General features: G+C 40.0%; 1 protein-coding gene across 1 annotated transcript in view; it reads right to left on the reverse strand.

Annotated features, from left to right (window-relative positions):
• GFPT1 (glutamine--fructose-6-phosphate transaminase 1) overlaps positions 1-17,395 on the reverse strand; it is a 56,127-nt gene extending 38,732 nt beyond the window's left edge. The window contains exons 1-4 of the mRNA XM_042932541.1: positions 17,216-17,395; positions 6,975-7,082; positions 4,739-4,846; positions 627-752 (exon numbers count right to left, since the gene is read on the reverse strand). Of these exons, the coding sequence (XP_042788475.1) occupies positions 627-752; positions 4,739-4,846; positions 6,975-7,082; positions 17,216-17,222 (349 nt within the window). The 5' untranslated portion in view covers positions 17,223-17,395. The remainder of the gene's footprint in view (positions 1-626; positions 753-4,738; positions 4,847-6,974; positions 7,083-17,215) is intronic.

The raw sequence follows: 17,395 nt of genomic DNA on the forward strand, positions 1-17,395 counted from the left end.
AAAGTGAAAATATCAAATATTTATCCTGTCTCTCGTATATAATCTGTAACTCTGGGTAACTGAGCAGTTGATATGGAGAAGTTTCTTTTTATAGAAGTATTTGAGATAAGTGAAAAATGAATGACAGTATTTGACTATCACCATTTTACAAATCCCTAAAGCAATAATTAATGTTGGCAATGATCTATGGCCACTAATACAAACAGAAAAATGCCTAAACATTATATACCTCCACATGTAAATCAATACCATACCAATTTATAGTAAATAGAAGGGGCAGAGAAACATGTTAAATGACACCATGGGATGCATACAAATAGCAAGATCTAGACTGCAGGAAACTCTACAGGACAAACAACACAGTAAACTGCAAGGGAAAGGGAGAGAAAGGGAGAACTGCCAAAATAATCTGAGTGGAGGAATATAGAGAAATAGAACTGATTTTGTATTGATAAATGTTAAAGCTGGGTAACAGATACATCAGGTTCTACATACCGTCTACTTCTGATTATGTCCGAAACTTTCCAGATTAAAAAAAAATTAAAATAATGAAAACATAAGAGTCTTCATTCTCCCATTAGCCATCTCTCTATAATCATTCCAAAGCATGCAGAATGTGTCCATACCATTATTTTTATCAGAGCGCTGGGGATGGCTATTGACAGGATTGGGTTCTCCATGTGTTGCCCAACGGGTATGAGCTATTCCAAGGTGTACATCAAATTCTATATCCAAATCCATATCCTGTTGCTCTGAAGAATATAAAATGAAAAATTCCAATATTAAATCATGCTGTAGAGATAATGCTAGAATCTATATTTAAATATAATTATTACAGGACACCTGGGTGGCTCAGTTGGTTAAGCATCTAACTTCAGCTCAGGTCATGATCTCGAAGTCTGTGGGTTTGAGCCCTGCTTGGGCTCTGTGCTGACAGCTGAAGCCTGGAGCCTGCTTCAGATTCTGTTTCTCCCTCTCTCTGCCCTTCCCCTGCTTGTGCACTCACTCTCTCCCTCCCTCTCTATCTGTCAAAAACAAAGAAACATTGGGGCGGCTGGGTGGCTCAGTCAGTTAAGCGTCCAACTTTGGCTCAGGTCATGATATCACGGTTTGTGAGTTAGAGCCCCATGTCAGGCTCTGTGCTGACAGCTCAGAACCTGGATTCTGCTTTGAAGTCTGTGTCTCCCTCTCTCTCTCTGCCCCTCCCCCGCTCATGCTCAGTCTCTCTCTCACTCTCTCAAAAATACACATTTAAAAAAAATTTTTTTTTTAAAAAAGAAGAGCAAACTGCTCAGAAGTCTCAAATAGAAAAGTCATGCATTTTACTTTAGCAGTCTTTGTGGTTTTTATACTGGCTAATCAGGAGTCCTTTTAAAACACAAATCTGACCAGGAAACAACGCTTAAAATCCTTGAACAGATTTCCATTGCTTAAAAAGTGGTCTGCATCCCTAGCTACCCATTTCAATCATCTTAAACCTGGTCACAGGGATTTATAAAAAGATCCTCAAATTCTAACATGGAACCAGAGAGCCATTTTCTCACAAGATAAAGTCCCAGTACCTTTCCATGGGATACAAGGCCCTTCACCATCTGGCCCCTACTTACCTTTACATTCTCATTCTCTCCACCCCTCTACAATTACACATCAAAGCTCTCAATACATCTTTTATAAATAACAACAGCTACCATTTACTGAGAACTTACTTGATGCTAGATACTAACAACTTCTCATCACTCTATCCCTATCAATATGACCCAAGCAACCACCAACCAAACTCCTTCAACAGAATTCTAACTGGTCTCCCGATGTCCAATTTTCCTTTATACAATCTAGTCTGCACACTAACCAAAGTGACCCCGTTAAATCATGTCAATCCCCTATGCAAAATTTTCTGATGGTTTCCCATGGCATATGTAGTAAAATCCATCATTCTTAAGACCCTATATGACCTAGCCCTCAGTCACCTCTCCAGCTCATCTCGTGCCACTCTCCCCGTCACTGGCTAGCCCACTGACTTTCAGCCCACATAGAGTCTTTGCACTTGGTGTTCCTTCTGCCTAAAATCTCCCGCCTTCAGACAATAATGTGGTCTCTGCTCAAATGTCACCTCTACTGTATTTTCTCCTCACAGCACCTATCACTACCTAACATTATATATTTGTTTGTTGTCTGGCCATCTCACTAGACAGTAAGTCCCACTGAGCCAAGGAGTCTGCCTATCTTGTTCTCTACTGTGTCATCAAGGCCTAGCACAATGGCTAGAATATAGTAAGCACTCAAGAAGAATTCATTTTGTTACTGAATCCTCACAATGCTCTACTAGGTACTACTGTCCCCATTTTATAAAGAAACTGAGGCTCTAAGAGGTCAGAGAACCTGCCCTAGGTCATAGCTAATAGGAAGCAGAAACAGGATTGGAACCCAAGTCTGGATGACATCCAGAGATAACAAATGTTAACAAATAGCCATTCGTGCTTTACATCTCATGATGTAAAATGTAAAACAATCTTAAATTTTTATCACGTCCTAGAATAACAGCCTTCTTTTGCCACCAAATCTCACTGCCTTTACTATCGACACCACCTAATGACAGCACCTACTCTCTATGACAGTACTTACTCCTGTGTTTCAATTTCCTCATCTACAAAATGAAGATGATAGTTTTACCTACTTCATGGGTTATACTAAGCACTAGTAAGGCACTCAGTGGAATGTCTGGGACACACCAATAATAAATGTTATCTATTACTATTGAAGTCAGAAGTTACTGACAACCAATCTAATGGCCTTTTCTGAAATGACTTCCTTTCTCTTTTGTCTTAACGGGTCAAAAACTGAAACTTGCTACAAGTAACAAGGTGAATACCATAAACATCCAAATACCCACCCCCAGAGTTAACAAATGTTAACGTCTAACCATTTGTGCTCTAGATTTTTTTAAGATCTAAAATGTAAAAAATGCAATTGGTGCCTCCTTTATGCCCTGGCCCCATCCCATTCCTCCCCAGGGAATTCTCAGGTTAATGGAGCACTCCCCACCTGTGCCTTTGTACGTCTAATAGAGACAGTAACATGTGTCCACAAATGATAGTATTCTTTTGTTTTTTAAATGGTACTAACTTTACACATCTCTAAGAATGCTTTTTTCATTTTTTCACTCAACATTAGGTTCCCACAACCTATCCACGTTCCCATATGCAGAACCAGATCCAGTATACTCCTTTCAAAAGCTACATGTGTTCATTCACTATACCACATACAACTTAGTCTCCTGCTGTCTTACTGGTAGACATTTAGGTTGTTTCTCCATTTTGCTGCAATGAATCTTGTCCTATCTCCTTATCCATAGAGTTTCAAGTATACGCCCAAGAAAGGAAGCACTTGGTCACAGGGTATAGGCATCTCCATTTAGATACTGCCAGCTTCCTCTCCAAAGTGATTTATCAGTTACAAATTCCCCAGCAATGTCTGCAAGTTCCCAATCCTCCACTCTCTTTCTGACTTTCCTTCAGGAGGTGGCAAGTCTCAATATGCTGTTATACAAAAATGGTGATTCTGGTCACAATCTGCCTTCCAGCCTCCCACACTCAACTACCTATAATGTAGAGTGAAAGGACCATTCCATCAAATTTGGCTTCCCTATTCTTACCTTTGCCGACACTCTTCTATTCAGAAGGTCCTCCCTTCTCACCCTCTTTGCCCACATAGAATCAGTAGGCATTCCTTATATATCCCAAGTCTCTCCAACAGTGCCCAACTTCAAGTGGGACCTAGCTCTCCCCTGAATCCTTAAGCAATTTGTTTGTTCTCTCCTATGGAAACTATATAATCAGCCTGGTATACAGGTACACACAGTAGACCGAATAGTTATACTACAGTTTTTGAAGTATAGTTATTTGGGTGCCTGCCTCATCCCTAAACTAATCTTACCCACAATACATGCAACATAAGTATTGATCTAATTTGTTAAACAAGTACTACAAGGGTAAATGTTTGGCTTATGTGGGAAAAAAAGTGACTAAGTCTATCATTCTCCTCTTCTACCTGCACTCCTTTATCATGACATCCATTTGAGCAGGTACATAAAAAACCTACTGCTTCCTGGGGTTTGTGGAAGATTTTTTTTAATGTTTTTTTTTTTTTTTTTGTCAATTTACTTCAAAGCTTTCGTTTTGTTTTGAAGTTTCCTGTGAAAAATTAAAATGTTTAAGCATAATGTTATGAACTACATATTGAGAAGTATATCCTCTTTAATGCAGCATGTATCTCTGGGCAACTACTTTATACCAGGGAAGTAAGAAAATCTGAAAGAAAACATGATAGTTACCTAATTATAGCAGACCTACTAAAAAGGGCAACATCCAGACTGACTATATGTCCAAACTAGGCATTTACTCCAAAGTGAAGACACTAGAATAAGTGCACCACTAAAAATACCTTTGCCCTATGAAAGGCCTTCCTCAGGGATGGTGGTTCCTTCATTTTCAGATACTGAGCTTGCTGTGAACACAATGTACCTAGCTAATTTCCTCCCCTAGTTACTATGGTCATTTTTGAAGCTAAGGTATACTGCACACTAGCAAAGATAATAACAAAACTACTTTTCTTCCCTTCCTTCCACTTTAAACATCACTTTTCTTAAATGAACCCTAAATATGGAAAGGGAATTTGTTAGGAGAGGGAGAAGGAAACAAAGGGAGGGGAGAGGGGACAAAATTCAAACTAAGTACATTACTGTGAACTTCTTCATCCAGTGCCTTAACTTTCCCTTTCTTCTTAATGAGCTGGATCTTGCAGGCATTGGCTTCCCAATCCTTGTCATTGCCTCCATCAACTCCCACACCTAAATCATCGAGAGGCAGAAAAGCTAGATTTAGAAACTTAGATTATCATCGTGAGACACAACTTTTAATTACAAATTATTTTTTCATCTAATTCATTCATTTGTTCATCAATTCACATTTACTGAAAACCTATTATATGTCAAGAAACATGATAGCTGCTAGAAACAAAAATGAAATTAATTCAATTTTTATCTTCAAATTTCTAATGGGTCTACTCAGAAGAGAGGGAACAAATCATTACAATACAGTGTGGGTTTGGATTATATGATACAAGTACCACAGATTGGGGGGAAAAATAAAAGCACTATAGTTTGGGTGGCACCCTGAGCACCATGGAGAAACCCAGAAGATCGGCACCTACCTCAGAAGCAAAATACACAAGGACAATCAGGGAACACATTCCTCGAAATTCTACTTAAGTTTCTAAAGAATTTGAAAAAGTTACCCAAAGGTACTAAAAAAGCATGGAGTAGTTTTAAGTAGAGAAACTAAAAATGTTTAGAAGACTCTCTTTGGAAACGGAGTAGACTGAAAGGGAGGAACAGCTGTCAGAAGATGATAGCTACAGGAAAGCAAAAGTGAGGAGGCCCTGAACCAAACAGTGGTGATGAAGACAGAGATCAGTGATACTGAGGGTAGAACTGGCTGGATGCAATGTGAGAAGGCAGGCTGGGTCTGGGATACCTTCTAGGCTCACAGGACTTGTTGAATGATTGCTGATAAAAGGAATACAGAAAGAACAGCGTGGGGAGTATGTTCATTTCACTTCTGGGCATGCAAAGTTTATAATATCATGGTTTATCCAGGAAGAAAATTCTAAGAGGCAACTGGAAATACATGTCTGCAGCTTGGGAAATACATATGGGTTATTCATCATCAACATATGGGAGGCTGATGAAGTCAGAGCTCACCCATGACGATACAAAGTAAGAAAAATGGGCGTAGGAAAGAATCTTAAGGAACATTAATATTTAAGCAAAGGTGGAAGAAAAGGAGCCCTCAAAGCAAACAAAAGAACCAGCATATTAAGAAGAGAATATGTGTTATCCAAAAGCTAAGGAAGGAGAGAATTTTATGAACAAAAGAGCTGAGGAATTCACTTTCTATTAACTGAGGAAGTTATGGAAAGTAAGTGCCCATTACATTCGGCAATGTCAAAGGTACAGAAAAGGCTTAACATAGCAAGCCTGACACCGCTTTACACTGCTTTCCTTAGAAAGGTCTGCCTGCAAAGTTGGCCCTTGGCTGGCATCTGGGAACCTGGGATTTCAGGAGGGTTACCTAACTGATAAAGAATGGTTTACTGCACCTTATTAACTGCAAACAATGTGGCTTATACTGAACATCTGCTTCCACTCTGGGAGTCTAGAATTGTGGTACGTGTTAGGCAGATGGGATCTATGCGAGCAGCCTCAAATAAAAGCTTGGGCACTGAGTGGTTTCAGTGATACACATTTCACAACGTTGTCACAGCTGGCTGAATTAAGTGCACAATGTGTGACTCCAACAGGAGAAAACGCTCAGAAGTTGTGCCTCATATCCTGCAGACTTCACCCCATGTGTCTTTTCTCCTTGCTGATTTTGCTCTGGATTCTCTTGTTGGAATAAATCCTAGTCATGAGTACAACTATATGCTAAGTCCTCCTTGGGAGGTGGTCTTGGGGACCCCTAACATGGTTAAGGAAAGGAGCCAGAATACACCATTAAGCTGACAAAAAGGTATTTTTATTTGCTTTGCCATTTATTTAACGTGGAAGAATCTCAGGCAAGTTTATATGCCAAGAGCAGGGAATCCTTAGAGAAAAAGAAATTAAAGTTACAAGAAAGAAAAAAGATAATTTATAAAGTAAGGCCTTCAAGAACTTTGTTCTACCATGAACATGCCTCAGGTGATTTATGTTTTTATAGTAACATTCTCAACAAAGGAAGATATCCATAAGAAGTAATATAAATGGTAATACTGTTGAAATTACATGAATAAACCCTTTGAACATAATAAAAGATAAAAATTCTTTTTATGTTTACTCAAAAATAAACATTACTAAAGAATCTAGGCAACAAACAAAACCTCTTTATATAGATTCAAGAATCATGTAGAACCTATAATATTTTTTTAAAAGGAAATACCAGCAGAATCATATCCTCTGTACTCCAGTCTCTGAAGGCCTTTGATTAGGGTCTCCAAGATTTCTCGTCTTGTGCGAGGAACATGGTAGTTTAAGTAAGCAAATATACCTGCAAATGAACAAATATTTAATAAAAAATTTGACTAATGAAACAAAATTGACACAATTATGACAAAATCTTCATCTGCATAATTATGTCTAAGATGTGCAGAAACATGAAGCTAGAGTCATCTTTAAAAAAGAGAGGCACATGGGTGGCTCAGTTGGTTAAGCGTCCAATTCTTGATTTTGGCTCAGGTCATGATCTGACGGTTTGTGGGTTCCAGCCCCATCAGTCTCTGTGCTGACAGGGTGGAGCCTGCTTGGGATTCTCTCTCTCCCTCTCTCTCTGCCCCTCCCCTGCTCATACTCTCTCTCAAAGATAAATAAATAAACTTAAAAAAAAATTTTAGATTAATCAATCAACAAATTCGTGGTTTATGTCCTATATATTGAGCATTGTTTAAAACATTTTCTGAAATATTTTAAGCAACACATGGACCCTACAAAACTATATAGATGAAATAATTTTTCTTATAGCCAATGATCCTGGTATCAATATCAGTAACAATAAACAACTTATAAATATCAAAGATGTGAAAAATAAAACCTAAATAATTTAATAATAGGGAAAAATGGACTAAGATATTTCCTTAAGGGAAAATGGTTGGAATCTTTTGTTCACCAGATACTACCAAAGATAAACAACTATTACGGTACATGTTAACACCTACTGAGAATTCACAAAAAAGAGTACTTATTTGGAAAAAACAAAATTAGAATAAAAAGGACTAGTACAATGTGAACTGAACCAGAAAAGAAAACAAGCAGTAGAACATAGGTAAAGGAAGTCTACATTAAAAATAATTCTTTAGGGGCATCTGGGTGGCTCAGTCAGTTAGGCATCCGACTCCGGCTCAGGTCATCATCTCATGAGTTTGAGCCCTGCGTCGGACTCTGTGCTGACAGCTCGGAGCTTGGAGCCTGCTTCGGATTCTGTGTCTCCCTCTCTCTCTGCCCTTCCCCTGCTCACGCTGTCTCTCTCACTCTTAAAAATAAATATACATTAAAATTTTTTTTTTAATTTTTATATGCTTATTCACTTTTTAAAAAAAATTTTAATGTTTATTTGAGAGAGAGAGAGAGAGAGAGAGAGAGCAAGCACATGAGCAGGACAGGGCCAGAAAGAGGGAGACAGAGGATCTGAAGCAGGTTTTGCACTGTGAGCGCAGAGCCCAACTCGGGGCCTGAACTCACAAACCATGAGGTCATGACCTGAGCCAAAACCAAAAGTCAACCACTTATCCAACTGGCCACCCAGGGGCCCCCATTTATTCTTTTTTGAGAGACAGAGCATGAGTGGGGGAGGGGCAGAGAGAGAGGGAGACATAGAATCTGAAGCAGGCTCCAGGCTCTGAGCTGTCAGCACAGAGCCTGACGCGGGGCTCGAACGCATGAACCCGTGAGATCACGTCCCGAGTCAAAGTCCGACCCTCAACCGACTGAGCCACCCAGGCGCACCAGAAGTCCACATTTTAAAAACAACAGCATGAGGAATGCCAACCACATCTCATATTTGATTGTTCTGTCTCAAAAGTCTCTCTGAATCCAGAATGGTCTCCCCTATTGCCCTGTCTTCCCCCCAGACACCAACTTACTGGCAAGCTGAGGCCAATTTTCTTGTTGAATGTCTCACCTTCTGGCTGTGTCTAATTGCTTAAGCTAGAAAGAATCTAACCAATTCCTCTATTCCTTGTAGTTCCTGTAGATTGGGAGACAGATCTAAAGACTTGATTGAGTTAGGTTAAAATTTGAGGGCAAGAATTACTCACAATGTACGTATGTATTTTGTACTGTCCGTAGGTCCCTTATTAGTGATGTTAAGATTGTCATTAGTAAAGACAATCAGATCATCTAGCCTATCATATTCTGAAAGCATCTTCAGAATACTTTTCAGGGCTTTAGATATTGACAGCACTGATTTTAAGACATTCATATTCTCTTTCTTCGTGATCTATATAATAATGGAGCACTTCCCAATCAGTGGCATCTTAAATTCAATAAAATACTACATATCGTGTTCCAATTCAAAACCTGCTTTTTCCTTGAGAGGAAGCACTACTATTATCGGTAATTATCACTGTCATTTTGGAGCTCACTTTTGGAACAAAGAAAAGAAGACGAGGCATAGAGGAAGAAGTCAGAGCAACATTTCTCCATACATAACCAGGCAGGAATTGAAAGGAAGAAAAGGACAACGTATGTAGAAAAGTTTTCTAAGATCAAAGTAACAGAGCTGGAAAAAGAAAACACAGAGGGGAGGGGATTAATCTAAGTCATCCGTGCTTAGAGAAACGAGAGATAAAAGAGACTGAACCTGTCAATTTTACAGACCAGCCCCTCGCCAGGACTCCTGGCCCGAGACAAGTGCACCTGCTGGCATTGGTGGGTTATGTGTACTCATGGGGTAGCTGGGAAAATATAATGGCAAATAACCAGTCAATCAGGCATACAGGACATGTTCGCAAGGGAGGCATTCATAACTCAAAATGGTGCTTATTCGCATAGAAATCACTAGAATGAGCCCCATTTCAGGTCTTTGACTTGTCTTCTCAAACCTCCCACAAACAGTTCTACTTTAGATTAACTACTAAAAGCCTAAAAATCAACTCTCCACTACTCTTTGGTAACTGCTTCAATACCACACACACTAGTTTTATGGAGCACAGATTTTCCTCTCCTATTATCACCATGTGCTTCCCAAGTATAAGTTTTCTTATTTATTAATGGAATATTCTTGAAATAAATATCCCCCTAAATGAAGTGGATGCTTGCACCTACAGGGATCATTCTTGGAAAATTGCAACTTAAAGTCAATGACATAAAAGTACTAATGAGCACCCTGCTTAACAAAATATTCAGATGCAACCTGGGTCACAGACACACTTGGTTGAAAGGCTGTTAAACGGTACTGAAATGAAAACTGAATGCAACTTAGTTGACTAATTAAATTATTAAAGTTCCTATGCCTGACTGAATTTATGTCCTTATAAATGAGAATACTTTTACATGGTTTTTCCCTTGACACCTTCAATATTTTGAGACTTCAGACAGTATAATTTACCAGTGATAAGTGTTCAAATTCATTCTCTAAATTTTATACTTTCTGTATCAAAATCCATCTGCAATGCCACTTAACTTTCATTTTGAAAGTTATAATCCATTCATAATCATCATTAAAGATTCAAAGTACACAAATGCTACAGGATAAATTGTGTATATCCATACAAGGGAGCTATCCACTGTTAATCCCATACAAACTGTCTGAATCCTTCAGCTATGAACCTCTGTATATGTACAGTCCTTTAGCTATACATATATAAAACTAGATGTACATAGCTTTAAAGGGCACTTCTTTAACACATAAATGTGACGACTCTATATATACTGTTTCTTAGGATGTTGGCTATCTTTTTATGTCAGTATATACGCATCTACCCTATTCTATTTAATGGCTGCACACTACTCCCTAATAGATTTATTTTACCTAATCATTTCCCTCCTGGTTGAGGTTTTTCTGATTCTTCAGTTACAAATAATGCTGTAATTAAACATACACATCAACTTGATGCTTGTCATAAAACATATTCAGCACTATAATCACAGAGGCACACTCTACAGGTAAGAGTCCTTTAAAAGAGGAAATATTTGAGATAACATTTTCTACAATCCTGAAAACACCAAGAAAAAATTATAACATATAGAATGACAAAATGAGGAATTTCAATTAGTAGTGCTTTTTAAGTGTTTAAAATCTTTTCCCTATTTACAAAAATGCTGGTTCAAGTATCCCCAACTTTGTTGTAAATACACGCTGCCGCTGGAAGGAGCTCTGTGTAACACTTCTCTCTTACACATTTAACACTCTGGAACTCAAAGCACTGTTTAAACCCTGACATCTCTAATTACACACTCCCTCACAGCCTACCTATGGCATCATCTTTCTGGAAAAAAAGCACGTACTTCCTGCCCGCAAACCGTCCAACATTCCATCCCTCCCGCTTCTGTCTAACCAATCCCATCACACCACAATTTTTCATCATCCTGACAACCAGCCCCTCTGGGCCCACTGTGTTCTAACTCTGGAGTCCCCGAGCAGGCCTACAGCAGAGTCCATCCGCTTCAGGTCCATCCATTTCAGGCCCACTTCTGTAGGGGCCCTCCCAACTGCTGGCCAACCCTGTTAATTCACTGCTGGTCCAACTTTCAAACTTCTCCAGATATTATCCTAAAGCTTAGAATCTAGACTATTCTCCTATCCCCATTTCTCTTCCCGCTTTCTTCCTCAATTTTTAGTAGATCCTCACCTACAGAATTGAAGCTTTCATCTTCATCTTAACAGTATATACTCTCTTATCCTTCCTACATTGTTCGACACGCCAGAGGCTGTTCACCTTATCGACTTACTAGGGATATGGATACAGTCTGGTGAGAGAGAGATCCACACCCTCCCCTGGGTTTTCAAGGACCAGCAAGAGCTCATCAGACACGGCTGCAACATCTTCACTTTCCCAAGCACAGGTCCCCCCCTCATGGCAAACCCACTCCAAGGTGCCTTATTCCTCTATATGAGCTCAAAATAGAGAAACATTTCCCATACTACTCCCTGAAAGCCAGTTTCTCCTACCTGTTATAACTCTTGATAAGCGATTCCTCAACTTTCTACATACAGAACTTTTTATTAACATCAAAATATTTTGAGGACCCTACATAATAGTGGGTTGAATTTTTATTATCCAATGATGTAGAACATCTTTTGTACAATTTTATAGAAAAGGCTTAAAGTATGAATCAAGCAGTGAACGCCCTGTAGTAACTTCACAGTTTACAGGTCAAGAACCACCGCGCTAGAACTCAACTCTTCAACTCTATCAGGGGACCTCAGTTCCACAATACTCCCACCTCCTCAATACAAACTCAGATCCCTCTGCCTTCATACATGCAAGTTTTCTAATAATTTCTTTAGAGCCAAATACAATTTCTCTCTGTAATATTAAACATGAATGACATTCTTCTTGTTTTGCAGACTCTGTCCAAGTCAATACACTACTTTGGAACTCTTCAGCCTCTAAATATGGTTTTTGGCCCTTTTTCCTAGAATTCTTATTTCTTCTTTCAAACCCCATGGCAACAGTTCTCAACCTATTTCTGACTCCATTCACTGTTGGGTAAATGCCATCAATGAGATCTCTCACAGTCTACCAGCTGGCACTATTCCTCAACATAAGAGTACTGCTCCTGTGGTGCCTGGCTGCCTCAGTCGATAGGGCATGTGACTCTTGATTTGAGGATTGTAAATTGGAGCCCCACGTTGGGTACAGAGATTACTTAAAAAAAAAAAAAAAAAAAAAAAGAGTACTGCCCCATTACCTGAAACATTCTTGGCCTAACTAGTCTCTGAATTTCTATTCATTCCACTCGTAGTCTATAACATGGTAATGAATGATGAACAAAAAATTCCTGGTATCATCCACACCTGTTGCATTCCTTGTATTGCACTGGTGTATTCACTGTTTCTTCCAATCCAACAGCAATTCCTTGAAGGCAATTCCCTTATTTTAGTCATCTCTCTGAAGGGCAAAGCACCAAGTATAAAGCCATCACTTTAAATATCTTCTAATGCTTTCTAGCTACTTGAAACGTACAGTCAAAAATTCCCAAACCACAGAAAAAGAACACCATTTTGCAGGATGCTAAATAGGGACAAAGTGAAAGAAATGTTCCATAATTAAAGGTTTAAGAAATACTGGGTTCAAGTTAACAGGTTTATTTCTAGAACTTTCTAGAAACTTTAATCTTGCTAATTGTGACTCTCCAAAAGCCGAATTTCCCACACTTGTGTTATAAAACTCTCCCACCTTCTATTGCTCATAACCAGCACCTATTAACTTCTCCCTTCCAGAGAACACAACTGAGGAAATACTTACTAAGCAATTAATCATTTTCTTTCACAACTACTTTATATCCAGTATAATTTCTAAGAATATATTAATAGTACTGGTTCTATGATTTACCCTAGCGGCCAGTCTCAGCATCCCTCAATTACTTCCAAAGCTTTTAGTATAAATGCAAAAATCTTTCTTTTAATGTTTATGGGGGGGGGGGGGGGGGGTGGGAGGAAGCGCGCGCGCATGCACGCACGTAGAGGGAAAAAGAATCCCAAGCAGGCTCCTTGCTGTCAGTGCAGAGCCCAATCTCATGAACTGTGAGATCATGAGCTGAGCCAATACAAAGAGTCAGACGCTTAACCAACTGAGCCACGCAGGCACCCCAATTACAAAAATCTTTTTAAGGAGGCATTTCAGGATACTTTTATTTCTTTCTAAGGTATTTTTTAGGTAACCTCTATACCCAATGTGGGCCTCGAACTCATAACCCCGAGATCAAAAGTTATATGCTCTACCAACTGAGCCAGCCAGGCGCCCCAAGGATTTAAATTATAAGCTCCCTTACTGCGTCTAAATAGGGCCTCATTTACAAAATTCCATTTATATACACCACTGGATCAGAAGGGTATTCCTGCTCTTCCAGGGACAACGTCTAGAGGTATTCAGAATGGTCCTGTCTTTGACATAGCGCTATAGGCTATTCTATAACACAGCCTCTTAACAATGCTAGGCTATCCCAAACCCCTGGTAATATAACTGTTTACCTTTATACCAAGGAGGTTGGAAAAGCCCCAAAATCCACATGTGGTGTGTGCCAAGGCCAACTTTGAGGAGTCTGTGCTGTGAGACCTATAGTTCTTAGAGACTGTCTAAAATGAAAAAAACATGTCAGCGGAGACTGTGGTGATTCCATGTGTGCTGTGTCAGTGACTGGATCAAGCATGCTTTCCTTACTGAGGAGAATACTGTTTTGAAAGCGCGAAAGGAACAAAGAGAGTCAGAAAACTAAATTAAGAAATGCAGTTTTGAGGGGGGCCTGGGTGGCTCAATTGGCTGAGCTTCCATCTTCAGCTCAGGTCATGATCTCATGGTTCGTGCGTTCAAGACCCACATCGGGCTCTGTGCTGACAGCTCAGAGCCCGGAGCCTGCTTCGGATTCTGTGTCTCTCCCTCTCTCTGCCCCTCCTCTGCTCACATTCTATCTCTCTCTCCCTCAAAAAATAAACATTAAAAAAAAGAAAGAAAGAAATGCAGTTTTTATTAATAAAAAAACCAGGCGCCTGGGTGGTTCAGTCGGTTAAGCATCTGACTCTTGATTTCAGCTCGGGTCATGATCTCATGAAAGGTAAGATTGAGCCCACGCTGAGCTCTGCACTGACAGCATGGAGCCTGCCTGGGAGTCTCTCTCTGCCCCTCCCCTTCATTCTTGTTCTCAAAATAAATAAACATTTAAAAAAATGTATTAAAAACCTTTTTTAAAAAAGAAAAGAACAGTATTACCCTACATTTATAAAAAAACAACAGCAAATCTGCTAAAAGTTAGGGGTAGCTTAAGTGACTTTCCATCTCTCACCAAAACAAAGGGTAGTACAAATAAAAAAGGACAAAATGGGGGCACCTGGGTGGCTCAGTCGGTTAAGCGTCCGACTTCAGCTCAGGTCACGATCTCGCAGTCTGTGAGTTCGAGCCCCGCGTCAGGCTCAGGGCTGATGGCTCAGAGCCTGGAGCCTGCTTCCGATTCTGTGTCTCCCTCTCTCTCTGACCCTCCCCCGTTCATGCTCTGTCTCTCTCTGTCTCAAAAATAAATAAACTTAAAAAAATATTAAAAAAAAAAAAAAAGGACAAAATGTATTCTAAGAACCAAGAATAAGAAGATAAAATAAATTTGGAAAACAGGCACACTATTCTCTAGGAGATTCACAACACTTAATAGCCCATTAAAGGTTCCAAGAAACTCTCCAATAAAAACAGCCAGTTCAACACTGTTTAATCTATTGCTTACCTCATTTACTTGACCGTAGAATCTTTTTTTTCCTGAGCAACACTATTAACATCCCAACACAAGCTGGTAAACATTATGACAGTCTTATCAGTACATCTGATTGGAAAAAGCGTATCACAAAATCTTCATTCTTCTGCTTCAACATTTTACAGTGTTGAAACAAAATAATCTTTTGGGAAAACTAGGCAGCAGGTAATCAGAAGGTAAAACTATGAGTGGGGGGATGGGTAAAATAGGTACTGGAGATTAAGGAGGGTACCCGTCTGTGATGAGCACTGGGTGATGTATGGAATTGTTGAATCAGTATATCGTACAGCTGGAACTAATATAATACTGTATATTAACTGTACTGGAATTAAAATAACATGGAAAAAAGAAACTTCTAAATTTTCCCATCTAATTTCATTCCCACTCACTTCCTCTGTCTAGAAATTTTATTTCAATGATTGAGATGCGGGAAGAATATAAAGACCATGTCTTAACAGTTCAGTTTAGAATTTACATTAAAAAGGAAATACATTCTGAACCTCGTTCCTAGAATCATGCAAAACTCTGTTCTGGGTTACAAGCAGGACCTTAGAAATGCTTCCAATACTACTTTTTGTTGTTGTTGTTTTAATATGAAATTTGTCAAATTGGTTTCCATACAATAAACCAATTGGGGCATCCCAACAGGTGCCCTCCTCAATGCCAATCACCCACTTTCCCCTCCCACCCATCCCCCCAAAATACTACTTCTTTACAACCCATCGGTTTCCTCAACAGTAAAACTCTATGGAATGGGGATGTTGGCTGTGTGAAAACTCTTACTTATCTAGTCTCCACCCTCACAGCCTCACCCTTATCTGAACCTTTCTAAAGCAAATCTGACTTTTTCTTTTATGGTACTCAGACTCCCTTTTTTCCTGGAACAAGATGACCTGCAAGCAGAAAGCCTGGTATTTAACTAGGCTCACACCTCATCATTCAGGAAAAGTCATCTTGGGGATTAGCCAGTTTTGCAAATTCACTACTTCACAACTACAAACTAATGTGTTTTTCAAAGCCACTCTACTAATCAGACATAACAAAAGTATACATGATCGTAAAGTCAGCTCCAATCCAATAATTTCAGAAACTATTTATAGATGTTTCTGTTTTTGAGGTTTTTTTTTTAAATCTACTCTAAACCTGCTCCTTATTTTCAGAAGCTGAAATTAGCATAAAGTTAAATACAGGAAAAATATAAACTAATGAGTACAAGCTACCTCCTCTAGGGTATTCTTCCAAAAGGCTATAAAGAATAAGTTTCCCAGATAGCTTCAATTCCATTACAATTCTACTTCCCTTCTTAAAAAAGCACTCCTTCTTCCAGGGATAAGGTTAGTTGTAAATTTCAATGAAAGAGGTAAGAATACAATTATTTTTACTGACAATGGCCAAGTTAATACCTATTTGAGTGCTTATCAATCATTTCAGATATAATTCTGACAGTTCCCTTTACTACCAGTTTTAGGTAACAATAAAACTACTAAGTCTCAAAACATAGCATAAAAGGACCTATGTTTTAACTGCTCTTGATAAAACATTTATTAAATGTGCACCAACACTGTTCATAGGTAAGTGTTTTAAATGGGTGCAAATGCACGTGATAAAGCATGTTATGGTCACTTTCAGGTCTCTTCCACTAGAGGATTAGGTCTAAGCCCATTCACCAACTTATTGATTAGCAATGGTTTCTGTTGAGACAGGGAGTAGCAGGAAGTAAGACTGTGTATTATAATGCCATTGTCGTAGCTCTAGCTATGTATAGTTCTGTCTTCTACTGGGCCTGCCCGAAAGAAAGCAACTAAAAATAAATGTATTTAAAAGATAAATCCTAGAAGAATGTAAGATAAGTTCGAGAGATCTCACCTGATGTTCCACAGGTTGCCTCACTCACCTGATGTACTCTTTTGAAGGCAAACCCCTCCACACTTCAGTTCCCTCTACCCTCTCTCCTTTTCCAAGACATTTATCTACCTTCTGTTTCCCTTCTCCGCGCAAAACCGGTCCCTTTGGCCCCCCAGATCCCCCCTAGGGCCCGCCCTCCTCTCAGGTGCCCTACTAGGTCCACCACCCCCACCCCCGCTCGCACAGGCCGGCCTCCGCACCCAGCACCCAGACTTCACACCCTCCCCACTCCGGCTCCCGCCAGCGCCTCCGGCCTCGGCTGCGCCCGCACCGCACCCCAGCACCGCCCCGCAACACGCCCCCCGCCCGCAGCCCCCTTACCGCACATGATGCAGAAGGCACGGTCCGCAGGCGAGCGGCGAGCGGCTGGCGAGGTCAGGTGCGTACACAGGAGCCTCGGGGGCGATCGGCGAGCTTGGGGGTCGGGGGCACGCGAACACGACTCCCTCGGGGATGCGACGGCCGAGGCAACGACAGCCTTCTCGGCCTCCCGGGCTCGCC

This window comes from Panthera leo, chromosome A3, assembly GCF_018350215.1.
Source record: "Panthera leo isolate Ple1 chromosome A3, P.leo_Ple1_pat1.1, whole genome shotgun sequence".
NCBI lineage: Eukaryota > Metazoa > Chordata > Mammalia > Carnivora > Felidae > Panthera > Panthera leo.